This window comes from Oenanthe melanoleuca, chromosome 1 (genome assembly GCF_029582105.1).
Source record: "Oenanthe melanoleuca isolate GR-GAL-2019-014 chromosome 1, OMel1.0, whole genome shotgun sequence".
Taxonomy (NCBI): Eukaryota; Metazoa; Chordata; class Aves; order Passeriformes; family Muscicapidae; genus Oenanthe; species Oenanthe melanoleuca.
In genome coordinates this window covers 1,953,945-1,981,812 of record NC_079333.1, presented here as the reverse complement: position 1 = coordinate 1,981,812, position 27,868 = coordinate 1,953,945, and the positions used below count along the sequence as shown (strand labels likewise).

Here is a 27,868-nt window from a genome sequence, read left to right as displayed (position 1 = left end):
GCTTAGGGTTTGCTTTCCTTGGCTTCCCAAAATTTTGTTTAAGGAGGACTTCAGGTCTATTATTAAGCCATGTTTACTCTGTAGGGACAGTGACACTGGTGAGGAAAGCCTGTGAAATAAATCCTGTGCTACTTGTGTGTGTGGCTGCTGCTTTTTATTTGTTAGAACTTTCTACAGTGGATTTGCTTTCATATAAGTTGGTGGGAGGAGGGTGATTTAAATATGAATTTAGTTATTTCCAGTGGTGGGAAAGGAGTCCTCTGTAGCTGTGTGCTGTCACTGCTGCCAAAATTGCAGCTATTTATCCTCCTCGGGGTCCTGTTGCAGTCAAATTCCAGATGTCAGAGTTTGCTGGGGTTTAAAAATGATTTTAATTTTCTCAGAGGTCTGGAGAGGGTGTCAGGATTGATTTGCTGTCTGTGAGCAATGACTTTGGTTTTGAGCATGAAAGACAAACTCAGGGTCACTGTTTATCCCTTCAGAGGCTTTTTGTGAATATTGAAAACCAAAGTGTCCAGATCAGTCTCCTCTTGGAAATGCTGCTTTTCCAGAGAAGGCTGGTGGGGAAAATAGGATGGGTTGGGTTATCCTGATGCAATTGCTTTTGTCTGTAACAAGTGCCTGTAGTGGCATCAACCTGAGCAGGAAATATTTTAAATTGTTTTCAGGCCTCACAAAGAGTTTTGTGCCTTTTGCAGGCAGGGAGATGGCTGTGAACCCCTGAAAAATCCCAAATTTTCCCTGTTCCTGAGCTGCAACATAGGGGGAAAAATAAAATAGGGATGCTTAGATGTTGTGTGATTGTAATGATTCCTCTGGAAAAGCTTTCTGGTAGTGAAAATCCCAGCAGAGAAAGGTAATTTGGTTTAAAAAGATGCTGCAGGATTCTTGCTGTAAAATTAAAGCACAGCCTCAAATAATGAAGAATAAAAGAAGGGAGGTGCCATGTGTCACTGTTTATGGCCTTATGGTAATTCTGCTTCCAAAGCACATCTTTAATTTGTACCTTGCTCCAGTTGTTGACTCTAATTTATAATCCAATAAACCTATAGATTGTTGCTCAAGGCAAGCCAGACCTAATAATTTAGGAGCAGTTTATTAAGCTCAGTAGCATCTAAGGTGCAATTGCTTTTATGGGCTGGCTTATCCCATGTGGCAGCACCTGGTTTGTTCCAGTCCATGTGTCCTCAGTCCATGGCTGGTTGCTCTTGGTGGGGAAATTGTTCTGTCCAGTGGTGGCAGGAGTTGTTTTCCAGCACCTCTGCCCATGGCAGGGGTTGGGAGCTGGATTTTCCAACCCAAACAATTCTGTGGTTCTGTTTGTAAGCCCTGCTGATTCAGAGTCTGTAACTGGTGTTTGGTGAGTTTAGGTTTCTGGGGTTTTTAGGTTTATGTGTGGTTGATTTATTTTGTTTAGGGGTTGGGGTTTTGTTGTTTTTTTTTTTTTGTTTGTTTGTTTTTTTGTTTTTTTTTTTTTTTTTGTTGGTTGGTTGGTTGGTTGGTTTTTTGTGTTTTTTGGGGTTTTTTATCTGGTTGTTTTTAGAAACATTTTTTTATATGCCACAGACCATCATTTTGACAAGGTACTTTTGATAAGCCTTATTTGCTTTTTTTAAGTACCTGCCAGCAGAAAACAGAGTTCACCCTTCTGTGAGCTACTGTTTGATTGTGTCAGATTTATTTTCTAATCCCACACAACCTCAGGCAGCTGCCACATCTGTCTGGTGGTTTCCCACATGCATCAGCTCTGTGAGCTGGGAGCCTGCATGTTAACAACTCAGTTTTGCACTCAGCATGGAGCACATCAAGAAGAAAGACTTGGCCACAGAAATAAATCATTCAGTTCCTCTGAAGTCCAGATTCTCTCCTTGAGACCTTCTAATGCAGGGGGTGTGTGAGGAGAAAGGCTGTTAATGGGCAGAGCCCAAACTTCTGGATAAAATTCTCCAGACAGCCGTAAGGTCCCCCCTGAGCCTCCTTTTCTCCAGGCTGAGCTCCTTTCCCAATTCCCTCAGCTGCTCCTGGGGCTCCAGCCCCTTCCCAGTTCTTCTCTTCCCTGGACACACTCCAAAGTGTGATTTTTATTTATTTATTTTTTTTAATGGATCATAGAAGTGACCCCAAGCTCGATCTGCTCCTGTAAATAAATGGTCCAGATCTGTTCTGTTGGAGACTTGGCCAGACTGGATGTTTTGTGCCTGCTTCTGGCAGCCCTTCTCCTGCTGGGAATGCCAACATCCACATGCACTTTTCCCTGTGGCTTCCTAATTTGAGATGGAGGGGCATATTCCACCTTTTTCCTGTCTCTTGGCTCCTGTGAGCTCAGCTGTAAATCAGGTTGGCTCGTGGCCACAGCCTGCTGCCAGGAGGTTTATTGACAGTACTTTGATTATTTTTGGTGGTTTTTTCACTCTGGGGTAGTGCAGTCACTGCTTTAGGCAGGATGTTTTGATGGAATGGGCCTAGGGTGGAGAAAATCAGTTCTGATGTTGTTTCTTTGATGGATGAACAATTGGTAGGGAAGCTTTGCTCATCAAAGATTTATGTGGTGGAAAAAAAAAAAAATAAATAATGTCAGGCCTCCCTGTTTTTGTCCTCTCCATCCTTTGGGTTGCTCCCAGAGGTGCTGACCACAGCTGGGAGATGCTTTGGGAAATACCCCCTGTGACAAGACAAGTAAGGGAAAAATCAGGAGAAGTCAACCTTGTTTGGGTATTAAATGCAGCAATAAAATGTAAAATCACATCCCTCAGGGACAATACTCCTGCCTGGCTTTAGAGCTGTTGCTTCTCCTTTTTTCCTGGTTCTCCTGGGAGCTGCAGCCTGTTTGGTGCTGGAGTCAGCCCAAGGCAAGGTTCCTCTGGAGCATGTGGGCTGAAGCAGCAGATGCACCTCCTACCTCTGAGCTTCCTTTGGCTTCCTTTGGAGAGGAAGGAACAGAGAGTCCTCGTGGATCTCTGTGAAATACTCTGATATTCTCTCAGCAGATCTGGAGCAATAAGAACTAGACTGCTATAAAAAACAAAATCAGAAATGTGGCTTAGCACATGCTATGTTTAGAAATTCCATCAGTCCCACTGAAATGGGAGCTGGGGATAACTCAGATATTTCCTGTGGCAAAGGACTGGATTTTTTGGGGTGGGTGTCCTGCAGGCAGACAGTTGACACTCTCAAGTGGGTTTGTAAATCAGTTTTTACTTTTCCTGTGCTTTGTGTGGGCAGTGCTGGCATTTTCCTTTTGAAAGATAAACAGGTGTCTTATACCAAATGTGCTTTGATATAATTAGTCATAATTAACAACCAGGACTGCTTTAGCTGTTGATTGAAAAATCAGGCATTTTTCTCACCAGCTGCTTCTCACTGAAGCAGTTTTGATGCTCTGAGATGCACAGAAAAAACCCAGCCCAGCCAAAGGCAGAACAAGTTCAAGGCCATTCCTCCTCAGAATTCCCTTTCTCAGTGCTTAGGGATTGTGATGACAAAGCTCACAGAGGTGACAGATGACTTTGCAGTGACTCTGCAGCTGACTTTCCTGCCATGGGTTTTGCTGCACAAGCAGTTTTTCTCCTGTAAAGGAAGGAGAGAGATGGGCTGCAAAGGTTTCTTTGCAAAGCAGGTAAAAATTAAATTATTGTAAAATTCTTTTTTTTCCCTTTTACTGTGCATTTATCTTACATTCCTTCAAGTTGAAGATGTTTGTTGTGATCTGAATAGAGTAGGAAGAGAAGAAACTGGTTCTGAGTGTGGTCAGAAGCCTTTAGAGCATTCTGATGCCTGCCAAGCTTCCCTTCCAAGCAGTAGATGGAGGAGCTGCTTTGCTCAATGAGAAAGGTGGAGAAGGATCATTGAATTCAATGTTACACCTTGGTATGGCACAGGTTGTGCCTCATTTTGGGCCACATTCTCTTCCATGAGTAGGAGAGAGGTTGTGTGGTTGGGATAAAACCCAACCCTTTTGGTTGGCACTGTTGACACTCTGGGCAGGATCTATTCCTGTGCTTGGAAATATTTTTTTATTAGCATCTATCCTGGATGTGAAGCCAAAAGCCACATTTTCCATTGTCTGTAAAAGCCCAGGCTGCAAACCAGTGGTGATTTGGGAATTCTTTTCCTGCATCCTTCCCTGAGCTGGGACCTGTCTGGTCCATCCCTCTCCTGGCCACCACAGGGGTTTTATCCCAACTTGCTGAATTCCACGTTGGGTTGTGCAGAGAGATGGTGGGAAAGCAGTTTGCTCATCCAAATTGTCCACAGTCACATGGCAGAGCTGCAGGCTTTGCACTTTTTTCCTGGCATGTTTTACAATCAGTGAGTGCTGGAGTAGGAACAATCTTGAGCTTTGGGTTATTTTCAGTGTGAGCTTTTTTGAACTTCCAGAAAATGTCCTCTGAGAGAGGAGTGGAAAGTCAGGCTGGCTGTGCTGCTGCTTTGAGAAGCTCTGGAGTGCAGCAAGGTGCAAGAACAGCAGTTTGGCAGATTTGTTATTTCTGTGCCACCATCCATTGGAGGTGCTTTAATCAATGTGCAGCTCTTGAAGAGAGGGATAATTATTCCCATTTCCACAGAGCTGAGAATATGAGCCAGATTAAAATGCCTTTTCTGGAATTTGCAATTGATTTTCTGGTGAGGAAATGAACAGAGTTTTCTCTCCAAAGAGCACCCATCTGGGGTGCTGCTTTGCTTCCAAGGGCACTCACTGGAAATCCTGGCAGAGATTCCTGGGCTGATCCCCAGCCTGGGCAGCAGGAAAGGGAGGATTCTGTCCCTCTGTCCCTGCTCAGGTGAGACCCCACCTGCAGAGCAGCAGCACGTGGAGCTCATGGGGAGAGTCCAGAGGAGGCACAGAGCTGCTCCAGGGCTGGGAGAGCTGGGGGTGCTCACCTGGAGAGGAGAAGGATCCAGGGAGAGCTCAGAGCCCTGCCAGGGCTAAAGGGGCTCCAGGAGAGCTGGAGAGGGACTGGGGACAAGGGAATGGACACGCAGGACACAGGGAATGGCTTCCTAGAGGCTAAGTTTAGATGGGATATTGGGCAGGAATTGTTCCCTGGCAGGGTGGGCAGCCCTGGCACAGGTGCCCAGAGCAGCTGTGGCTGCCCCAGGATCCCTGGCAGTGCCCAAGGCCAGGCTGGACACTGGGGCTTGGAGCCACCTGGAGTAGTAGAAGGTGTCCCTGCCTTAGTTTGTTCCAACCCAAACCCTCCTGTGGTTCTGTGAAATGTTAAATTCGCTCTGGTTCTGCAAAGGTGACTCAGGAATGTTCCTCCCTTGGGATCTCCTCATCTCCCTGGCAGTGCCTCTTGCTCAGAGCTCCCTGGCCATGTCTGTGCTTTGCTGCAGCTGCTCCAATTTAAAAGAGGATGAATAAGCCAGGTTATGCTGAGCATGGCCTGGCAGGGCTCAGTGCTGCCCTGGCCCTGGGGAGCAGCAGGAGGGCAGGAGGCAGTGCCAGGGCCTTTTCCAGCATCCACACTGAGGCATTCCAGGCTTTCAGCTGAGCACTGAGGCTCTCCCTTGCTGCTGCTCCAAACAGGATGCCAACAACTTGTTTGTCTCATCTGCAGGCTGGCTGCTTGCCTTTCATCCATGGGGGTGGGAATGGCTGCAGGGGAGCCCCTGGCTCTGCCCAGACACGCAGGGCACCTTTGTTGTTGTTACATAATTCAACTTTGCCAGGCCAGAATTTATAAACATCACAGAAAATGCCCACTTGCATCCACAGTGTGATGTGTCAGAGCTGAGAGAAGTGGCAAGGGGACCTTGTGTTAAGTCAGACCTTTCATTTCTTCGCTGCAGCTCTTATCAGCCTATACATTTTGCTTATTTTAGTCCTGCTTTTTGTGCCTCCCAGTGGTTTGAGTAACACAAGCATTTAGACACCTACTGCTTTAGCATTTTCCTTGCTGCTGTCCTCAGCTGGAGACCAGCTGACCCTTCAGGCAGAATTGCTGGATGATCAACCCTTCCAAATGCTTTTTTAATAAGTCATTGCCTGTCACTTGTGCCACCACGGAGAGAGAAGAGAGAACCTGGGTGGGTTTCCATGCCTGCTTTGCTTTCTGTCAATGCTGCTGCTTTAGCTTTGTCCTTCTGCCTGTGCAGCCACACCAGTGACCTCCCTGACACAAGGGGGGCTTTGGGCAGATGTCACCTGCTGTGGAGGTCCCACAGGCTGGGATTTGTTGTCATACAAAGCAAGGTTTTCCTAGACCCAAACTGGGTCTAATCTGGGGTGTAATCCAGGAAAAGTGGATATTGGTACAAGGATGGCACCCACTGCTGCTTTTCCTGTCAGGGTTTTGTCTCCCAGCACTGGCTGGCAATGCTCTTGCCATTTCAACCAGCACAGAAATCCTTGCTTCAGTTTTGTTTATTTTGTGACAAGCATCATGGCAAAATATTATTTTTAGAACGTGTCTTGCAGACATTTGCTGCCAAGGGTAAAATGTGAGGGAACAATTGTCCAAGGAATAAATTTACTGTCTGTTTCTTCTCCCAGTCCAGTCATTTGCCCTTGGATCTATTTGACATCTATGTCAGATTATTTAGGATATTTTATACAACATTTTACAACAGATTTCCTGTAAACAATTCTGAAATACAGTAATTCTCTTTAAACATGATTTTTTAAATATTCAGGATTTCTCTCATCCACTGTTTTTTCTATAAAGCTGTGCTTATTAAACTCATAAAAACCCAACAGGAGAGAGCTGGGGGCACAAGTGAGCTGGACAAATGGCAAAAGCAGTTTGGGGCCAGGACAGAAATAGGATCAGGAAAGGCAAATGTGGAGCTGTTTCCTCTGGCACTGAGTGATCCATTGGTGTGTAGGGTGATTGGGTCACAGCTTTGCTGGGTTTTCAGAGACTGCAGCCTTTTCTAAACCTGGTGTAGGGCCCAAATGTTCTACTTCCACCTGGAGCCAGAAACCAACCAGGAAAATCCCCAGGATGTGCACAAAATGTTCCTCCTGCTGATAATAATTTTTTTTTCTGAGATTTTTTTGAGTAAAATGTAATCTGAGGCTGTTTTCTTGGGTAGATTATATAGTCCTTTTTTTTTTTTTTTAATTGAGCCTGCCTTTATTAAAGCTGTTTTTAATCCTAACCCCCTGTGCCCCAGGATGCTGGTGCTTTAATTAAAGTGAACCATCAGCTGAATGCAACCAGCATCATGTGCCTTTGCAAAGGACTGTCAGGAGGCTGGGGTGAGTTAGCAGGAATAACACCCTCAGGAGGCTCTGAGGATGAAATCCTCCTGCTGCTTGATGCTGATGAGAGCTCAGCAGGGATGCTGTGCCCAGCAAGGTGCTCCACTTCAGGCAAGCCTTGGACCTCAGCCAGTTGGTCTCTGCAAGAACTGTGGGCTGTGCTGTTTTGATTTTTTTTTTTTTTTTTCCTTCCCTAGATGAGGCTCATCAGTAAAGACTGAAAAATCTGGACTTACTTAGTCTGGAAAAAATAGTTCTCCCCTTGGCCTCCAAGTATGAAAGTGTTTGGTAAAAACCAGGAGGTTACATTGCCTTATTAGCATCAGGAATGGGTTTGAAATATTTGGGTCATTCCTTGAGTTTGTCCAGAAGCACTGGACGAATCCAGTAGGTTAAAAACATGTTATCAGGAGCTATGGAAGTAGAGTAATAATGCGGTGGGGGGTAGATTGGGGATCCCCTATCACTCTCTTCTGTTTCCTCGTGAATCAGAGGCTCCCTCAGGGATTTTTATTTACCTCAGCCTTGAATGAAAGAGGGAGGATGTAATTGCTGGAGGCAGAGCTGGTCCAGGAGGTGATTATTGCTGCTGAAAGTCCCCAGGGGGCTCTGACAGCCAGCAAGAGCCCTGGCCCCAGCTGTGCTCCGTGCCTGGAGCAGCACAGGAATTCCCATCTCGGTGCCATCCAGTGCTTTTTGTGGTGGATGCAGTGAAATGCTGCCTTTGGGTGCTGGACACCTAGAGAGAAGCTGGTCCTCTGGCAGAGTGTGGGGAGGGGCAGGCAGGTGTGGGTTATCCCCCAGTTTGGATCCCTTTATCAGTTTGGATCCCTTTATCCCTCTCCTTGCTGTTTGGCAATGAAAAGTGCCCAATTGCTCCCAGCTTTGCAAGCCCCAGAGCCTGGAGGGAACCAGTCCTACCTCTTCTGGTTGTGTTTTTGGAGGCTGGGAGCAGGGGGTGTTGTACAAAGTGCAGCAATGATATTTTTAGAGATTTGGCTCTCTTTTAGTTGCATCTGTTGAGCTGCAGTTCAGCTCCAGCAGCCCCAGCAGGAGCACATATTTCAGGAATATGTTCTCCGTGCTTTCTGGGACCTGCTCAATGGAATTGTAAATGGAGCGTGGCACAGCTCAGAAATCTCATTCATGGCCTTTTCTAGCAAGGTGTGCACAGAACTATTAGCCCAGTCTTTGCAATAATCAAACAAGATGTGCCTGAGATGTGCAGTGACTTACTTTAGGAAACATCTGGTTAAGTGTTGAAGCCTCATCAGCCAGACCAGAGGGTTTGCTTTGCTTTGCTCCTTGCTTCAAACCCAATTTCTCCCTTTTTCTTCCCATAATGACTGGCAGCTGCCTCTAATACAAGACCACAGGGGTTACCAAGGAGTAGAATCCTTGGCAGTGTTTCTGAAGTGTCCAGACTGGCTCAAATTGGTTGTGCTCCCAAATTTATCCTTCCAGTCACTCCATCTCCTGCCTGGAGAAAGCCCCATTCTATATGAAATTTGAAGTACTAATCCCAGACTAGGGGAAGGCAGAAAGTTGAGGGTGAGGAGTAGAAAGCAAGAAGTGGAGGAGGAGTTCAAGCAGAGTTTTGCAGCAGATGGTTGTGACTGTTGGATGGAGAGAAAATAAAGCCTTTGGGCAGGTTAGAGAGTCCTGTGGGAGCTGCCTGATGCACTGTGGAGTCTTGCAGGCTCCTCCTGCTCTCTTGGGCTCCTGAATGTTCAGTCCAAGAGAGGGATGAAAGCCTGATCCCTCTGCAGCCTGTCAGGTGAGGGAATTTCAGCCCAGGCACCTTGGTTCTGCTCCAGATGTGCATGATGTCTGTGAGGCCAACATTAGCTACTCATGTGTATTGATCTGCTCACTGAAATGCTTCAAATCCTTGGTGTGCAAGGTGCTTTCCATTAGCTGTGTCCCTCTGCAGCACGAGATGGAGCTGCTGGATGTGCTTTTGGCAGGGAAGGCTGATTGCACCCTGGGCTCCAGCAATGAAAATGCTGGATGTGGGTTTTCCTCTCCAGGGACACTGGAGGGAACACACCTGAGCACTGAGGGCTCTCAGTAACCATGGCAGGCTTAGAGCAGACAGAAGTGAACCCGCTGGGGCCACCAAACAGTTTGGAACAGGAGCAGAGGAGGAGGGGCTGAGAGCTGGGGTTGTGTAGCTGGAGGTGGGAAGAGAGGATTTTGCTGCTCTCAGCAGCTAAAGAGAGAGTGACTGTAGAGAAGGTCATGTAATCATATTTTTTTGGTGTTGGAAGGACTTTGAAGATCAATCCTGTTCCACCCCCTGCCATGGCAGGGGTGCCTTCCACTGGAGCAGGTTGTTGCAAGCCCATCCCAAGAGAGCCCAAGCCAAAATGGCCCTTGGCAGGAGGCAGTGGGTGCAGCCTGCATCAGGCAAATTCCAGTGGGACAGAAGGGACGTTTCTCCCCAGGAGAGTGGTGGTGAAACTCTGGAGCAGAAGCCAGAAGAGGGTGGGAATTCAGAGCAAGCCACATTGAGTTAATAATGCAAGTTTGAAACCTCCTTAGGGACCAAAGTGTTCCATTGACAAAGCACTCCAGCTGCCACTTGTTCTTGGTGATACTCAATTTCTGGTTCTGTTGGGGGATGGAGTCATCTTTCATCCTCTGAGATGATTCAATAATTTGCTTGAAGATAATATTTTGTTTGTTTGGATGAGGCCTGATTGGGTAATCCCGAAATGAGGAATTGTGCTGTCACTTTTCCCTTTGTATTTGCTGGATAAATGTTTGCTTTCCTCCTTTCCTCTCCAAACTAATACTGATAAATGCCTGCAGCAAATTGAGTCTTGAAAATGCCAGAGAACAGTGGAGTGCAGACTCCTTAATAAACTCTTTGTTGGATCCAGGAGTGAATTAAAATGGTCTGAAAACACACTTGAGTTACAGTGGTGGTGCTCCACTCTGACTCCAGCTCTTGGTTTTGCTCCTGAGGTACAGAGCAATTGTTCAGGACTGTGTGGTCCTGACCCCTCAAAAAACCCATTTATTTGCCAAAGGCAGGTGCCTGAGCTGGTGGATATTTAGGGACATAAGGATGGTACACATTGCAGGGAGATAAAATCCTTTTTTAGGCCTTGTTGCATTTCCAAGTTTGAGGGTGTGGTTATATTGGATATCTCTGAATGTTATCTGCACATAGAAGTTCCAGCAGGGGGATTTACAGTATGGAATGGTGGAAGATTCCCACACTGGGTTTTGTTTGTGTGGTTGGATCCATGTGCTGCTGTTCTCCATCTGCTTGTGCATGCCCTGCCCAATGTGCTGCCAGATTTTTGGGAGGGCTCAGGCTCCTTCCAGTTTCCTCTCAGCAGAAATTCCATCCTCAAGCCAAGATGCCCTTCAGCAAATAATTGCTTTAAAATATTAGATTTTCTCTAAAAGGCTTCTGTTTTTCAAAACTGGAAGTTTTTTCTGATATAAAAAAAAAAAAGGAGGAGGGGTAAGACATTGTTCAAAAGCTTCTTCCTGTTCTAGTTAGATTTTTATTGAGTTATTTAATTATTTTAATGAATGAACAGGAGGTTCACTGTGCTCAGGAGACAGAGGATGGGTAGGGTCCTCCAGAGGGACTGAAAGCCATGAATTCCCAGGGGCACTTTGGTTTGAATAGGAGCTTTCTTCATGGTGGATGACTGGCAGCTGGAGAAACAAGAGGGTCAGCTTCCTCCTCCCCCACTCTCCCCCTTTTCCCCCCATTTTTTTTCCCAGTTTTTTCCCCTCTTCTTTTTTAAAAATGTTTATTTTCCACCCCCTCTTTATTTCCCTTTTCCCTCTATTTTTCCTTTTTAAATTTTTTAAATAAAAAGCATGCCCCAATTGCTGCACTCATCTGCCTTAAACTTCTACACAACTTTAAATTGTTTCTTCTCCCCAGTCTCAGTGGTGGCTCCTTGCAGAGTTCACAGAACCACAGAATGATTTAACCCAGGACTGGTTTAACCCACAGAATGGTTTGGACTGGAAGAGGCTTTAGGGATCATCTCCTTCCAACCCTTGCCATGGGCAGGGACACCTTCCTCCAGACCAGGCTGCTCCAAGCTGTTGATGCTCTCTGGTTCTCAGTCTTTTAAAGAAAATATCTTTTTCTTTAAATATTAAAGATATTAAGATATTAAAAGATATTAAAATATCTTTTAATGAGGAAGATCTATCTGCTCTGAGGTGGATCTCCTCAATCCAAGCACCCACAACCTCCTCCCTCTATTTGAGGTGGAATCTTGGGGTGGACTCTGCTGTGGTTTCAGCTGCTCTGGGAGAGCTTTGGGCAGGGTTTGATGTGAGCCCAGTGCAATCCTCTCACTGGGATGGGACTCCAGGAGGGAATAGAAAACCCATCTGTTCCCTCTGAGCTGTTCTGGGATGAACTGCAGCAGAGTGGCATTTGAGTTCCTCCACAGAGAGCTCCTGTGCATGCACATGCTGGAAGGGACCCAGCTTCACCCACTGCTGGAATGTGTGCTGTGAGCTCATCCCTGTGGGAATGCAGCCTGGATCCATCCAGCACTGGCATTTCCTCAGACCCACTCCCAGTTCAAAGCAGGCTTCTCTCTTTCCAGTGCCTGCTGAAGCTCTGAGTGGGTTCTGGTGCCAGGGAGGATGCTGGATTTGCTGTTTCATCCCAAGGCTGGCAGCTGTAGGTGGGTCTCAGGGATGCTAATCCTGCTTGGGATGAGCTGACAAGGACTCTAGCAAGCAGCACAGGTGCAGGATGGCACTTCAGGGCTGGTGTCAGCTCAGGTGACTCCAGCAGCTTTGGTGGAGCAAAATCCTTCTGCTCTTTTGGCTCTGCCAGGGAATCAGCTGGCTCTGGCTTGGATTTTCTTGGCTTTTGTGGAGAGACCTGGAGCCAAGAGTGTTGTGCTGCCCCTGCTTCCCAGCTGGGTCCAGAGGAGATGTGAGGGGCAGCTGAGCTCACAGTGCAGCATTTCAGCAGCCTTGGGGACTGTATGTGGTAGCAAATAAGGAATTTAATTCAGTCTCACATGCTGAACCCTCTGATTTGCCTGCAGGCCTCAGGAAGGGTTTGGGACAGACTTCTGATAGAGCCAGTTTAATGATGTAATTTAAACCAATGTTAATTCTAAATATATTGAATTTATTTATATATCCTATCACTATGGAAATATTAATCATATTGCTCTTTATCTAATATGAAATATATTAATTATATGGTTGAGCTTGATGATCTTAGCTTTTTTCCCAGCCTAATTCTATGATTAATAATCCTATTAACCTCAGGAAGTGGGGCACATGTAAATACAGTGATAACCACTTCAGATCAATGCAGTCTCACCCTGAGAAGTCTTGATTTTTAAGACTTTAAGTGCTGATTATCTGTTCTCAGTTTAAATCACACTCTGAATCCTGATACAGTGCTGGTCTGCTTTTTGGGAGGAAAATGGGCAATTTAAAGATTTAAAGACTTAACAAGGAATCATCAAATAGATATCAAATGCACAAGAGTGTGTATTCCATGGAATTCTCTAGAGTTATGTTGTGTTCAGCAGGGAATAGGTCTGGCAGACAAATAATAGAATTGTTTGGGTTGGAAGGGACCTTCAGGATCACCCAGTGCCACCCCTGCCATGGGCAGGGACACCTTCCACTATCCCAGGCTGCTCCAAGCTCTGCCCAGCCTGGCCCTGGGCACTGCCAGGGATCCAGGGGCAGCCACAGCTGCTCTGGGCACCTGTGCCAGGGCTGCCCACACTCACAGGGAACAATTCCTGCCCAATATCCCATCTAAACTTAGCCTCTGGGAAGCCATTCCCTGTGTCCTGCGTGTCCATTCCCTTGTCCCCAGTCCCTCTCCAGCTCTCCTGGAGCCCCTTTAGCCCTGGCAGGGCTCTGAGCTCTCCCTGGATCCTTCTCCTCTCCAGGTGAGCACCCCCAGCTCTCCCAGCCCTGGAGCAGCTCTGTGCCTCCTCTGGACTCTCCCCATGAGCTCCACGTGCTCCTGCTCTGCAGGTGGGGTCTCACCTGAGCTCAGGGACAGAGGCTAAACCTGCATTGGCCCTGGAGGTTGGTTTTGGCAGAGCATCAGTTTCTGGGGAACCTTCTGTAAAGAGACTTTTTTTAGAAACCTGGATTTCCTGGTGAAAGGATTTCTTTAGTTCACAAATGGTGCCGTGCTGGGAGGTGTCTGCTGGCATATGTGTGATCATCTGGAATGAAATAGGTGAGAAATTCCTGTTTCTAATACAGGAGGTTTGACTGAATTGAGAAGGACCTTGTAGGAGGGGCTGGTGGGAGTGTGTGTATAGTTAAACCTCATAACATCTCCTACAGATCCTACAATATATAAAATAAACTTCCTGAGCCTCTCTGCTTTCCTGTGCCACTGCAGTAAATAATGCTTTGTCTGGCAAAAGAGACTGGCAGAGACTTCAGTTAACCAAAACTAATCCCTAAATTGGAAAATCTGTCCCCTGTGATATGAATTTCAGTGCTGTTTTAAACAAGATTAAATCTTCAAGCACAAGAGTGGGTAAAATCCATGAGCCAGTGTCACAGATGAATCAAGCATTGGCTTTTCTGCTGCAAATTCCTTTAACATGAGTTGGTTTTTTTCCCCCAAAACCCCTTAACCTGCAGTTGGTTTTGCTGCCACCTGGCATGCAGTGGGGATTAGGAATGTGGAAAAGTGGTGGAGAATGAATGTGTGTGAAACACTGATTTATTGATTTATTTTTTATTAAGAATTCCATGATTTTATTGAAAATTTAAAATTCTGGCAAACTACAACTTGGTAAAATATCTCTGTCTTTATTAATTTCCTTTTTGGTTCCTTCTGATTCTGTCTGTTGATCACTGAGTCAGAGGATGGTCGGAAGATCAAATATTCTGTGTTTTTCTGAAAGCCCACAAGGAGCTGTGCCTGAACTCACTGAAGGATGCCTTGAGACAGAAGAATTTGCCTGGGTTTTCACAAAACCAGCAAGGCATGGCAAGGGCACCCTCAAGGGCAGACCCAAAATAGATTTTGGAGAGCTTGCCACAAGCTCTGCTGCTTGCATGTAAATGAGGGGGTGAAGTTATGCTTATATATATGGGGAAAAGCTCAAAGGTTTTAAAATGTTTTCCTTGGCTTGTTTTTCCAATCAGTGTCATCCAGTGCAGGAACAGCAGCAAAGCTCAGCCCAGAGGGACCTTTAAAGAGCTGGAGGGTGGGATTTTTGTAGCAGTGCTGGTCTTCAGCATAAAAGGTACCTAAAACCTCAGCTGCCTTGGAAAAGCCCAAATCTATGTGGGAATATAGCCAGTATTTAATTTATATATGGAAGGAGAGGTGTTAGACCCAATGGAGAGGGGGAAAGAAAATCCCAACAAACAGTGGGGAGATTGAGGTTTGAGATCTTGGGGATGTACAGACTGGAAGGCATCCAGAAGGAGGGGAATGGTTTGGGTTGGAGGGGACCTTAATGCCCTCCAGTGCCACCCCACCATGGGCAGGGACACCTTGACTATCCCAGGCTGCTCCAAGCCCTGCCCAACCTTTGGAACACTGCCAGGGATGGGGCAGCCACAGCTTCTCTGGGCAAAATTGGGTGTCTTAATTTGGGTTATGCAGCCAAGAATTTGGAATTTCTAGCTGAAAAACATCATTGTTGGCACAGCAGAAAGGAAATAATTCCAACTCTTTTTATGGCTTTCTTTTGGCTTCTTTTTCTATGGTGGAGGATAGAAGGAGGAGCTGTATCACAGGATTGGTATCCTGGGTGTTACATAATAAAAAACAGTCAACACACAGTTAAGTAGATAACTCCAGCCCTGAGCATGGAAAGGGAGGCAAAACCTACCAGGTTTTAGTTTCTATTGTCACTAAATTGGTTACAAAGCCAGAGAAAAGAGCATTTTCCAAAAAGATCAGTGTGTACTCAGGGTCTAGAAGGGAATTACAGTGGTAGAGTTGCACATAGTCTTTTCCAGTCCTCATCCTTTTTTGCTCATTGTGGGAAGAGGGGGTTTGTTGGAATATTTTCCATGCAGAATTTATTTTAGTGTTTTTCTTGTTGAAATGAAAATGTGGGGAGTGTTTAAGGCCAAGGAATAAAACCAACCAGGAGCCCCTGGAAATGGTGCTGGTGAGAGACAATTTGGACACAGATTGATGTCCTTGTGCTTTAGAATTTTACCCATGGTATTGGAGCAGGGGCACTGAAGAGATTTATTTGAGGGATTTCTTTTGTATGTGTTGAGTAGAATTTGAAATGTTCATGAATGCTGAATGTTGGTGCTGGTGTGGTCTGTTTGCAAAACACTTAAAATATGTGGTGGTGGGAGGAATAAATGTTGGGGATGGGTGGTTTGGCTCTGCAGGATCTGAGCACCTCAGGGGAAGGAATAAGGAGTAGGAACATCCCTAATCCACTGGGTAATCTTCACCATGTGATAACTACTCACTCATTTAGGCTATGCCCAAGGGAAGGGAAGATGCATGAGAATGGAAAAGTTAATTAAACAATTGCCTAAAAAAAAAAAAAAACCAACAAAACACCTAAACAACCACCAGCAAAAAACCCTCAGCAAACAAAACCCCAGCTCCCTGTCAGGAAACGTCCCCTCTTCCCTGACAGCTGGAGAGATGCTCTTCCAGCCCTCCATGAGATGGATCTACATAAATGACCCCTCTGCCCAGCCCTGGGGAGCAGGGCTGCGTCTCCCAGGGAGCAGAGGTGTGCAATCTGCCTTTGGAAATGCCTCTTTACTCCACCTGGTCAGCAGCTGGGATCAGGTGGGATCCTGTTGACACTGGCTTCTCTTTCCCTCCGCAGTGGGAGCGCCTCTGGTTCCTCATCCTCACCTCATCCTTCTTCCTCACCCTGGTCTGGTTTTACTTCTGGTGGGAAGTTCACAATGACTACAATGAAATCAACTGGTGAGTAGAGCTTCCCTTAGGAAATGTGGCTGCCATCGTGCACCAGCTTGACACAGCTTTGGATTCATCTGGATCCTTTGGATGGAGCTGTAATGGTGATAAAGGGAAAATGAGGTGGGAAGTGGGGCTCAAGGAGAGCTGCTTCTGCCTGATCTGTGTAGATATAACCTGGCCTTGCATCTCCACTTTGTGGCTGGGTTTTTGTTTATCTTTATGGCTGGCTGGATTTGAAAGTGACTGAGCAATTTGGCTGCAACTACTCCTCAAAATATCCGTGGCAAAAATTCAGCCTGAAGCACATGGGTGTGGAAAATATTATACAAAGTTGGAAGGAGCTGAAAAGGAGCTTTGCAGTGGGATGTGCTGGAATTTAGGGTGTTGCCAGCTGCCTCCAGTGCTGGAAATTATTCTCCCTTTTATTATCAGCAACATCTTAAAATATTTTGACAGCACCTTGGGCTGTATTCTAACCAAATTGCTTTGGATCATCTCCTTGTCAAACATAAGATGTAAAGTGTACTTTAAAACACAGTGGGGAGCTGATCTCTCAAGTAAATCATCTGGTTTTTAGATGCTGGAGCTGTGTGAGTGAGAGTGTTTACCAACATGGTGATGTGAGCTGGCTCCTCCCAGGAGGAAATGGGCTTTTTCTCTTTGCTCACACCCACACTATGAGGAGTGAAACCATCACCATGGCTCTGGGTTGTCTGTAACAGCAGCATGATAAAAATTCCTTTTTTGAAGTGGTATTTTGTAACCCCTCTCATCTTCAGTAAATGATGTACCTCAGTAAAGATGTGATGTGCTCCAAGTTCACCCCACTGTAAAACCAACTCTGTCTGAGCTCAGAGCTGTGAGAGGGCTAAAAGCAATCCTTCAGAAATGAAGGAAAGCCCTGGTAGTGCTGTCAAGTTTTGGATCCCCAAATATTCTTGCAGGAATTCTGCTCTAGACACAAGGGGCTTTGGGGATTTAACACCTCCAGCTGTCACCTGCAGCCCAAAGCCCTGTCCCTGCCATGCAGCCCAGTCTGGATTGTGCACAGCACTGGGAAAGGATTCCCTCTGCACCTCAGGTCTGGGAGAGGCTGTGTGGATGGAAAACAGCATTTCAGGCACTGCCATTCAGTGGTGAAAATGGGTCAGTGCTTTGTGTGTGCTGTAACCCCAGTTACATCCCTGCTCCACACTGGCACCAGAGGTCAGGCAGGGTTTCTGGAAAGCAGCTGTGGAAAGGCTGGGTAGGAGGAGGAGAGCACAGGGTGAGGTTTTAATTACAGCCATGCCAGTTCCAGGCAAGGGGAGAAATAATTTCCATTGGGTCGTGCAGGCTGAGCCTGGCCCTCTCCCCTTGCAGCACAGCTGCATGGCTCTGTGAAAACAGAGCAGTTTTGGGCCAGACATGGTGTGAGGCACTTGCAGGCATCATTTTATCCCCACAGGGCTGTGAACCTGTTGCTGATGAGGCACAGTGAAGTCCTGGACTTTAGGAGCAGCACCTTTGCTGTTCCTCTGTTGTCACTTCTGGGTTGTGTTTTTGTACAAGATTTCTTTGCTTCTTGCTCCTGCTGCCTTTCTCTCTGCTCCACAGATTTCTTGGTGAGCTGGGAGCTGCCCCAGAGGAGGGGAAGGGCTCTTTGGGGCAAACAGCATCTCTGCATGGGGCATGGCACACCAAGCTGTGCCAGAGAAACTGGGAGAAGGAATTCTGTGACATTGCTGTGAGGAGCTGTTTTCTTCCTTAAGGCTGAATACCAGTGAGGGTCTTGTTAGCAAAGGTGCTTTGTGCCTCTTAAGTAAATTTAAAAAATAAATTGCTTCTGGCATTTCCCTTTTTGGTGTCCACTCTTGATTGCATTACAGTTAAGATTTTTACTGTGTAAGGTTTGTGCTGCACCATAAGCTTTGCTCTGGGTCAGGCAGGCTGTGGGGGCTGCTGTGATTTGTGAACCTGTGTTCCCCTGGAGCAGGACCATAAATGCAAGCCTGTGTAGCAAATGTTTTCCTCCTTGGTTCTGGAGAAAGCTCATCTGCTCCATAACTACCACAGAGCCAGCATTGTAGAACAATCATTTGCACATCAAGGCAAGGCCTGGTGCTCTCAGAGGGGCACTGAAGGGACATCAGAGCAAAAACTTAAATGGACTGAGAGCTGAGGAAGCTCTGGGTGGTGGCATCAGCAAAGACTTCAGAGAAGCCCTCTTTCCTTTCTTCCCTCTTTTTTCCTAACAGCATGTCTGAATCCCTGCAGATTCCTGTTTTTGTGCTCTTGGACTCCCTGAGCAGCCCCTGGACATGGGCCATGCCTGTTGAGCCCAAGGGTTTGCTTTCCAGAGCCCATGGAGGAGCTTTATTCCTGGACAGAATTAGAACCAGAGAATATCCTGAATTATATCATGGAGTCCAAATCCTGGCTCTGCCCAGGACAGCCCCAAAAATCACCCCAGAGTTTGTCTGAGCAGAGCAGAGGCTCTGGCTGATGGATGATGCTGGGTTTGAGTGCTGGGGAGGAGATTGAGTCTTTGACCTGCATTTATATAATGCAGCATTTCTGCCTATTGTGACAAAAAAAAGGCACCAAGAGGCCAAAAGTCCAAAAAAAAAGATCCCAGCCAATTCATTGAATGAGCTGATTCCACCCCAGAACCATCCTGTCCTTGTTGTGCCAAAGGGTTTGCATGGAGATAATCTCAACTCTAATCCAAGCAAATTTAGGGATGTTGTTTTGGGTTTTTTTCCTAAAAATCCAGTGGAAGAATTTGAATCCAGGTCAGGTTTGAACTCTCAGAAGCTGCAAGAAGGGTTCTGGGGTTTCTCTGCCTCTCTCTATCCAGTTAATTTCCATAAGGGATTAAAGCTCTGGATTGTCACTTGTACTTTTTGCTGCCTACCTCTTTTCTTGAAAGATCTATTTTCTAAAGTTTTGTCTACACCTACTGAAGCTGTTCTGGTGTTGAATCCCTTTTTAATCTGCCCTTCCCCCTTGTCCTCCAGGTTTTTATATAACAGAATGGGATATTGGAGTGACTGGTCCATTCCAATCCTGGTAACAACTGCTGCTGGCTTTACCTACATTACAATGTTACTGGTGAGTAGAATGAAATCCCATTTCTCAGAGCTTTGTGTGTTGGCTTTAAAAAGCCAAGAGCTTCTCAGGCCATCTACAAGTCAAGGGATTTTCTCCTAGAAGTGATTTCTCTCTCTTTCTCTTGCTCTTAGCCTTAAGTTGCCTAAAATTAAAAGTGAGAAATTTATGGACTTTGACCTCAGATGACCAAAAGGAAAAGGCAGATGCTCTCAGAGAGGGAGTGCAGCTCTTGTTTCCCATAGAATGGCCCAGGTTCCAGTTCTGGGAGCAAGTGGTATTTGTTTCCCTTCATCCCTTCAGGGTGGTGTCCATTGGGGTGGCCACACACAGGAGCCCCAGGAGCTGTGGGCCAGGCTCTGAGCTCCCTGCACCTTTTCCTCCCCGTCCTTGGCTTTGGAGAGGATCTGCTGGCCATCCTGCCTCCATTCCTGCTGGCTGCCCTGCCTCCTGTGGCTGTCCCCTTGGATGTGACACTCAGATGCTTCAGGGTGGTGCTGTGCCTCTGTCTGACTCTTGGTTTGTCCCTCCCAGATCCTGGCACTGTGTCACATAGCTGTGGGACAGCAGATGAACCTGCACTGGCTGCACAAGGTAAATCTCATCTCCCAGGGCAGCAGGATCCCGGGAATGGGGGAGCCTGAGGAGCAGGCAGGGGGTGGCACTTGCTGTCACCCTGTCCTTGGGAAGAGCATTAAATGTCTGTGGTGCAGTGTGGCCTCATGAGCAGAGTGCTCAGGAGAGGCCATCAGAGCCTGGAGGCTGAGGGTTTGTGAAATGCTTTTGGCCCTTGCTGATGGAGAAACACCAGAGCTGAACCTGTCTGGGGCTCCTTTCTGTGCTGAACCCAGCCCTGGAGAGGGGCTGAGCAGATGTGAAGCTGTCCAGAGTGTTTGTTCTTGGAGGGAGTAGCTGGAAAAGCCTTGGAGAAGATGTAGGTGAAAGAGCTGAGGGTGTGCAGTGTGCAGGGTGAGGTTTGCTGGCCCAAGGAGATTTGTGTGTAAAGCAGTTTGAGAAACCCAAGGAAAGATATTTGGAGCACAGAAGGGTGTGCAGGGAGAGAAAATGGGTTGGCAGGATCCCATTGGAGCTGGCAATCTGTTAATTGGAAATGAGTGGATCAGTCCTGAATCCAATGCCAATACACAGAGCTCCTCCTGGAATTCTGTGGGGAGGTCTTGTAGGATCAGAGCCTGAACACCTCCCAGGAAGGGAGAGCAGAGACCTCCCACCCTGCCTTTTCCTTTTCCTTCTTTCTTTTCCTTGGAGATGATAGAAATTATGTTTCCTCAGGGGAAGAGGATGCAATCAGAGAGGGGGCAGGCACTGTCTGACTGCTGCTGCAAAACAAATTATCAGTTCTTGGGTCTGACATATGTTTCTTCTTCATCAGGGAAAATGGTATTTTTCAGACTTAGGCTTAGATGAGTAAATCCAGAAGAGGGATGGAGATCAGTTGTACCCTGTGGACCCCCACCCTTCTTCCAAAGAAGCCCTCTGTTCATCACAGCTCAGATGTGTTGCTCTCTCTTCCCTTCCCCAGCTTCCTAAGGAGGTTGAGATACAAGACTGGAATAAGTTAATATTTTTCTCTGAACTATACTGAATTAACTTCAGCTATAGATTGAAGTGTGTGGGAAAGGCTCCACACACACAGCTCTCTCCAGTTTTCTCTAACTCTGTGCAAAGAGCTGAGGGTTGCAAGTCAAGCTGAAGATGAGTGTGAGGAGAGGAGAAGGAATAAATTGAAGCTGATGGGAGAAGGAAAGGGAGGAGTGGAAATTTGTGTCCTGACACCTCTATGCCACACAGGATGGGGAATCCTGTTTACATGTACCTAAGTGATCCTGTAAATGTTGGGAATGTGGGATTTTATTTGCTGGTCTGGGGTTTTAAACCTCAGATTGGCCTGGAGGAGCCCTGTGCACCTGACATGATCTGTTCATTTCTGGGGAACAATTTCCTGCCAAGTCTCCCCTGCACATTCTGGATCTGCAGCAGCATCCTTTGGCTCTGGCAGAATAGCAGAGGCTGAATCCCAGACACAGGCAGAGAGTGGGGGATTATTTTTAGACAGACAGCCCAGATTTTCAGTCTGCACAGCTGGAGTTATTTCTGTGGCACTTCTCAGTGGTTTGAACTTTTTACCTTCACCACGGAGGTCACGTTTCATTTTGACTGCTGTGCTCAGACCTTTGAGTGCTTCCACGTGAGAGGGAGGCTGGGGAGGTCCTGACGGGCTGGGTCTTGGTCTGTCACCTCAGTGCCACCACTGTCCCATCCAGAGTCCCTTCCCCAGCCCCAGGATCTGCTACAGCAGCTCACAGCACATGACCCAACCTCCTTCCCCCTGAGTCTTCACACTGCTTTTTTCAGACCTTTTATTGCATGCAAAGGTTTTCTCTCTCCCTTTCTCAACCTATACACTTTTTATAACCACAGTCTCCAGCCTGTAAATACCCTCTGATCTGTTGCAGATTGGCCTGGTGACAACCTTGATAACTACTGTGGTGACCATGTCATCAATAGCACAGCTTTGGGATGATGAGTGGGAGATGGTATTTATTTCATTGCAGGTAAGTTGTCTGCAAGGATCTTCCCTGGGGGATGAAAGGGCTCAGTGCAGCTGAATTCCACGGGATTTATGTATTTCTGTAGGATGAAACTCTTGATGGTTGTCACACCCCAAATTGAAATCTTGGCAATGAGAAAATTGTGGTATCCTGCAGGGCTAGAGAATTGTGAAATGAAAATACATGCAAACTTAATTTCTTACAGATCTGCTCTCTGTTCCTTTTCCTCCTCTTCCTAAAAAAAAAAACAACAGGTCCAAAAATATTCTTCTAATTTTGCTTAAGAGGTGACCACTGACGTGTGTTTGGGAGTATGCAAATCCATGCAAATGCAGAGGGTGGAAATGGCATTCACACAAGTGACTAACATTTCTCAGAAGTGCTTTATTTTATTGGGGTATTTTTAAGGTTTGGGCTGGGAATTGGAGAGCAGATGCATGACTCAGATGGTACATCTCAACTTTGTGTCATGGTGCTGCACCCTGGTGATGGATACAGTCCAGTGTGCTCAGAGAAGTCCAGAAGAGTTTGGGCTGGAAGGGACCTTAAGGGAGGAAAGGGAGGAGTGGAATCATGGAATCACAGACTGGTTTAGTTGAAGGGACCTTGAACATCATCCAGTGCCAGCCCTGCCACACCTTCCACTATCCCAGGTTACTCCAAGCCCAGTGTCCAGCCTGGCCTTGGACACCTCCAGGGATCCAGGGGCAGCCACAGCTGCTCTGGGCACCTGTGCCAGGGTCTCCCCATCCTTATCCTGAGTTTTTTTCCTTATATTTAGTCTGAACCTAGTATTTCAGTTTAAAACCATTCTCTCATGTCCTACTACAACTGGCCCTGATAAAGCCTGTCCAGATTTTTCTAACACACCCCCTTTAAGTCCTAAAAGGCCACAGTAAGTTGTGCCTGGAGCCTTCTCCAGGTGAGCACCCCCAGCTCTGCCAGCCTGGCACCAGAGCAGAGGGACTCCAGCCCTTGGAGCAGCTCTGTGGCCTCCTCTGGACTCCTCCAACCCTCTTCCCAAATGTGTTATTGAGGGAGAAATTCCCCTAAAAGGGGGCTAGAGCTTTTCTCCTTTCCCCTCAGAGCAGCCTGAATGCCAAAGGCAGAGGCAGGATTTGGGAGAAGCCAAAACAGCTGCAGGAACGATGCAGAATCCACCTGGAAATGAAACCTGCCACACCAACGGATTTTCGAGATGCTGGGGTGCCTTTAATCACATTTTCCTCTCCTGTTCTTGTGCCCTGCAGGCCACAGCCCCTTTCTTGCATATAGGAGCCCTGGCAGCTGTCACAGCTCTGTCGTGGTTGGTGGCAGGGCAGTTTGCACGGACAGAGAAAGCCAGTGAGTACCTCCTGTGTCCCTGCAGGGTGGCAGTGATGCTCCACCTGATTCTGCTTTATCCCCCTTGTTTCTCTAATTTCCCCCTTGTTTCTCTTTTTTTCCCCCCTTGTTTATCTTTTTTTTCCCCCTTATTTCTCTTTTTTCCCCCTTATTTCTCTTTTTCCCCCCTTGTTTCTCTTCCCCCCCCCGCCTTATTTCTCTTTTTCCCCTCCCTTTTTCTCATTTTTCCTTTCATTTTTTTTTAATTTATATTTTTTAATAAGCCAGGAAGCTGTTTTCCTTCTCTCTTTCTGTTCCTGGATTGTTTTGTTTGTTTTTAAGAAAAAAACACTGGTATCTCTTGATCTTAAGATCATTTCAGACTCATTTGACTCGTGCAAGGCAGATTACCTAGACAAGTTTTACAGGTCTTTTGGTGCAGAGATGGTGGTGTTGGAAACAGAAGAAAAGAACCAAAACATAAGTGAGGACTTACAGTCACTTTTAATGGAAAATAGGATTTCAGTCTTTTGGAAATATCAGAAGCAGCAGCAGGCCTTGGTGCCAGCCTATTCTTGCCATTTCTGTGTGGCATTTTGGCTTTTTTTCTGAGCAGATTTTTATGTTGTTTTGTTTTTTGTTTGTTCTGGTTTGACTGAATTTTCAGAGCCTGTTGTCTCAATTTTTTGTCTGCCTGGAGATTTGGGTGCTGGTGACACCTTTGAGGTGCAGGACACAGCAGGAGGTCCCTTACCAAGGTGTCACTGAGTTCCTAGAGTGCTCTGTGAGTGATTGACATCCCTGCCAGAGAGGAGCTAAAAATCCCTGGCAGGGTTCCTGGATTTACTTGCTGGCTTGTGGGAACATGTGTCAATGAGCCTATTAGATGCTGGAAGCAAAAAGGAGCCTATTTATGAGTGAAACCAGATCAGTTGTGGCCAGGAGCAGAGCTGGGTTGTTCTGTCCTTCCCTTAAAAAAAAAACAATACCAAAAAAAAACAACAAAAACCACCTTCTTTATCTTGCATCCATTGCAAATATTTGTTTTAAGGGGGTTGGGTTTGGTTTTTTTTTGTTTTTGGGGGGTTTTTGGGAAGGGAGGTTGTATGGGGGTTTTTGTTTTGGTTTTTTTTGGAAGGGGGGAGTTTATCCCTTGAGTTCCAAAGCCTTAATGAGTTTGCAGAATAAATAATAACTAAAAAATCAAGTCTTTTTCTGTAACATCTGTGGCTCCAGATACCTTAGGAGTTCAAAGGTGCCTGTTGTTTTTTATAAGAACATGCATCTGTGGGGCACAGGGGGTGATTCTGTTGCTCTGTCAGCACCTTCCAAAGATTCCCAGGGAGTCTGGGCTTGGTGGGAAGTCACTGACAGATGGAACTGGGAGCTGATGGGTGGCATGGGAGGCAGTACTGCTCATCTGGCCCCGAGCACTGCAGCTGCATCACAGCCCAGGGATTCATTTAAACATCTCCAGCTTGATCAGTAAAACATTATTCCAGTTTTTCTGGTGCAAATCTCAAGGCAGAAGCAGCTGAAGTGGGTGGTGCTGGTGAACCACCAATATAAACTTTAAATGCACTGATGTGGTGCCATGGCTTATTTTTAGCTATGTGTGACTGGTGAATTATTTCTCTTGTCAGGCAGGGCAAAATTTGGTGCTGTCCCACCCAGAGGGTGAAAATGCCAACAATGTTTTGAGCTACATTTCTGGGGGTTTAAGCAATTCACTTAACTTACTGTTTCCCCAATACAAAATGGAGTGAAAACCTCCTTGAGGCCTTGAATTCTTTTTTAATATGTTTTTTTCCTAAACATATTCCTGCTCTTCCACCAGAGGCACTGGCAGTAGGTCAGTGTCTCCTCTGGAGGAGGGCAGAGGTGTCTTGCCTTCGCTGCTGTGCACGAGGAGGGCAGGGCCAGCATTGTCCCCATCTCTTTGTCTCTCTCTCTCCATCCCAGCTTCCCAGATGCTGATGTTCTCTGCATACCTGGCAGTGGTAGTTGCACTTTACCTCGTGCCCCTGGCCATCTCCTCCCCCTGCATCATGGAGAAGAGGGCCCTGGGACCCAAGCCAGCCATCCTGGGGCACCGAGGGGCGCCCATGGTGAGTAGTGATGAGACCCTGGGCTCTGGCTGCCCTGCCTGGCTGCTGCACCTGCCAGTCCCCAGGGAAAGGACACCACAAATACAATTGGAGGCACTCCTTCTGCCTGGGATTGCTGGGGCAGTGAAGCAGGGCTTGAGCCCTGAGTCAAGTGACACTCCAGGTGTTTGAGATACAAACAAAAGGGCAGTTCTTGCCTTGCTCAGGCTGCTTTGTGCCCTTGCATTCTTCTGGCTGCTGGTTTTCATGGACTTGTGGAATCCTTCTCTTCATCTCATTGCCACCATCTGTTTGGGGTGGCTTTGTTTCTTCAGGCTTCTACATAGCTTTGGTTTGTGTTGCTTGTGCAAGTGAAATCAAGAAGCATTTGCTTTGCTGCACCCCTTTTTACATATTAAAAATGAGAGCAGTTAACCTGGCTGCTGGCCTGATTGATAGCAGCAAACACTCACAAAATAAACATCTTCTGCCAGAGCAGGAGAAAGGCTTGTCTGGGAAATAAATCTGTGTCAGGCCAGGTTGTCTTTCATTAAATCAAGCTTCAGCTTTCTTGTGTGGGCAGTACAATAATGAGGTCTCATCTCCTGTATAAAGTTATTAAATCCCTAATGGCTTTTGCTTATGAGTTTATCCTCTTGCCCATTGTAGGGTTGGGTTTTTTTCTGTTTGTTTTATATTTTTTACTTCCTTTCAGTCTGGTTGAGGAATTTACTGAAAATTTGGGTCACAGAATTCCAGAATGGTTTGGGTGGGAAGGGACCTTGAAGACCAAGTTCTAACCCCCTGCCATTTTATCTCTAAAATATTAGGAATCAAAAATGCATTTTATTTTATGTTTTAAACAGAACTCTGACTGTTTTGGAGTGTTACTCACCTGGCATGATGGGACACTAATGCTGAAATCCAATGGACTGGCAGATCCCACACTAAGCCCCACACAGGGAACTTCCAAAGGGCATAATTTTACACAAAAGAAAATTCCATTTCTTAGGTATCACTCTAATCCTGCCTTGTGGCTTTTTTTTTTTTGGTCCATTTCGTGGCTCACAAGGAGATTAACATTGGAAAGGAGAGATAAAGAGGGAAAAAATTAACTAAAAATAAACTAAAATGATGGCCATATATCCAAAAGGACAAGAAAATACCCTTAAATCTTGTTGATGAAACAAAAGATCACATCTTTTAGTGTATAATCATAGAATCCCAGAATTATTTGGGCTGAAAGTGACCTTAAAAACCTTGTTCCAACCCCTTGCCATGGCCAGGGACACTTTCCTCTAGAGCAGCCAGAGGTTTGCAGTGCCTGCAGTTAGTTTGGAATAAAATTTGGTTCATCTGTCCAGGCTTCTTCATTAACCTCCCCAGCAAATGATGCCATGAGTTTCTTTTTTAAGCCCTTGCTAATTAAGGGAAAAACACAATGTGGTGATGTCCAGCTGCAGCCAGGTTGCTCTAACACAGTTTCATAATCTTCTTTAAGGAAGGTCCCCAAAGCTCCTGACTCTGTTTGAATCATTTGCAATGGATTTCTAAGCACAAAAATAACCAAAATTAGTTCATTCCCAGTAATTTTCTAGAAATTACTTGCTGTGTCTCGCAGCAGGAAGAAATGAATAGTAGCTTGATTTCTGCAGGGGCTGAGTGTCTCAAACCAAGCACAGAGAGGAGGAAGAGCTTCCAGAAATCCTGTGCTGGGTCTGTCTGGCTTTATAAAAGTTTATAAAAGAGAGGAGGTTTGGAAATCATTGCTTTGTGCCCCAAGGTTTCTTTCCCTTCAGAAATTGCTTGTATCCCGTGTTATAAACCTGGATTTAGGTTTTAGACATAGCATGCCTGAATATATTGTACCAAGCAGGTATCCCTTAAAAAAACCTGGAGAGAGACAGAGCAAGAGATACAAGCAGAAAGATTGTGTATTTTTTTAGTTGCTGCAGTTTGGCTGTAAAGCCTTTTTTAGAAAATGGCAATAATATCAGCAATTAATTTCTGAAACAGCAGCTGCCCCACTTGGATGCATCTTTGCCTTAACCATGCTTAGTTTGGGGCTTCAGCTCCCTCCTCCTTGGAGGAATAGACAGGCTGGGAGGATGGAAATTCCTGTGTCTCAGATTTTCCTTTCTCACAAAACCCCTCACATTTCAGGGTCTATAAACCCCTGGTGCAGAACAATCCAGGGTGGTGCCATCTCTGGGAACAGGCAGCATCTGATATTGTTGGAAAAGGTTAAATTTGCTTTCCTGGCTTTCTGGTTGATGTTTGCTGAGGTTCAGCAGGTTTTGGGTCAAGGATGGAGAGGCAATTATTTGTGTCAGGGTGGCAGGTTGGGGACTCACCAGATGCTCACAGGGAGATCTGTCTTTGCCTGAAGGGTTCTAATAACAATTACAGGATGGTTTGGGTTGGAAGGGACCTTAGAGCTCATCTGATCCCTCTGCTCTGGAATGGCAGGAACACCTTCCCTATCCCAGGCTGCTCCAAGCCCTGTCCAGCCTTGGACACTTCAGGGATGGGGCAGCCACAGCTGCTCTGGGCAGCCCCACCTCACAGGGAACAATTCCATGCTAATATCCCATCCAGCCCTGCCCTCTGGCAGTGGGAAGCCATTCCTGTGTCCTGTCACGATCTGCCTGTGTAAAATGAGCTCTCCTTTTTTCCT

General features: G+C 46.3%; 1 protein-coding gene across 4 annotated transcripts in view; it reads left to right on the top strand.

The window, feature by feature from the left end:
- Nucleotides 1-27,868, top strand: part of GDPD5 (glycerophosphodiester phosphodiesterase domain containing 5) — a 98,769-nt gene that overhangs the window by 53,654 nt on the left and 17,247 nt on the right. For all 4 annotated transcript variants that reach the window (XM_056497792.1, XM_056497770.1, XM_056497779.1 and 1 more), the window contains 6 exons: nucleotides 16,021-16,124; nucleotides 19,118-19,211; nucleotides 19,743-19,802; nucleotides 21,686-21,784; nucleotides 23,032-23,125; nucleotides 25,067-25,212. In XM_056497792.1, coding sequence (XP_056353767.1) covers nucleotides 19,134-19,211; nucleotides 19,743-19,802; nucleotides 21,686-21,784; nucleotides 23,032-23,125; nucleotides 25,067-25,212 — 477 coding nt within the window. In that variant the 5' untranslated portion in view covers nucleotides 16,021-16,124; nucleotides 19,118-19,133. The remainder of the gene's footprint in view (nucleotides 1-16,020; nucleotides 16,125-19,117; nucleotides 19,212-19,742; nucleotides 19,803-21,685; nucleotides 21,785-23,031; nucleotides 23,126-25,066; nucleotides 25,213-27,868) is intronic.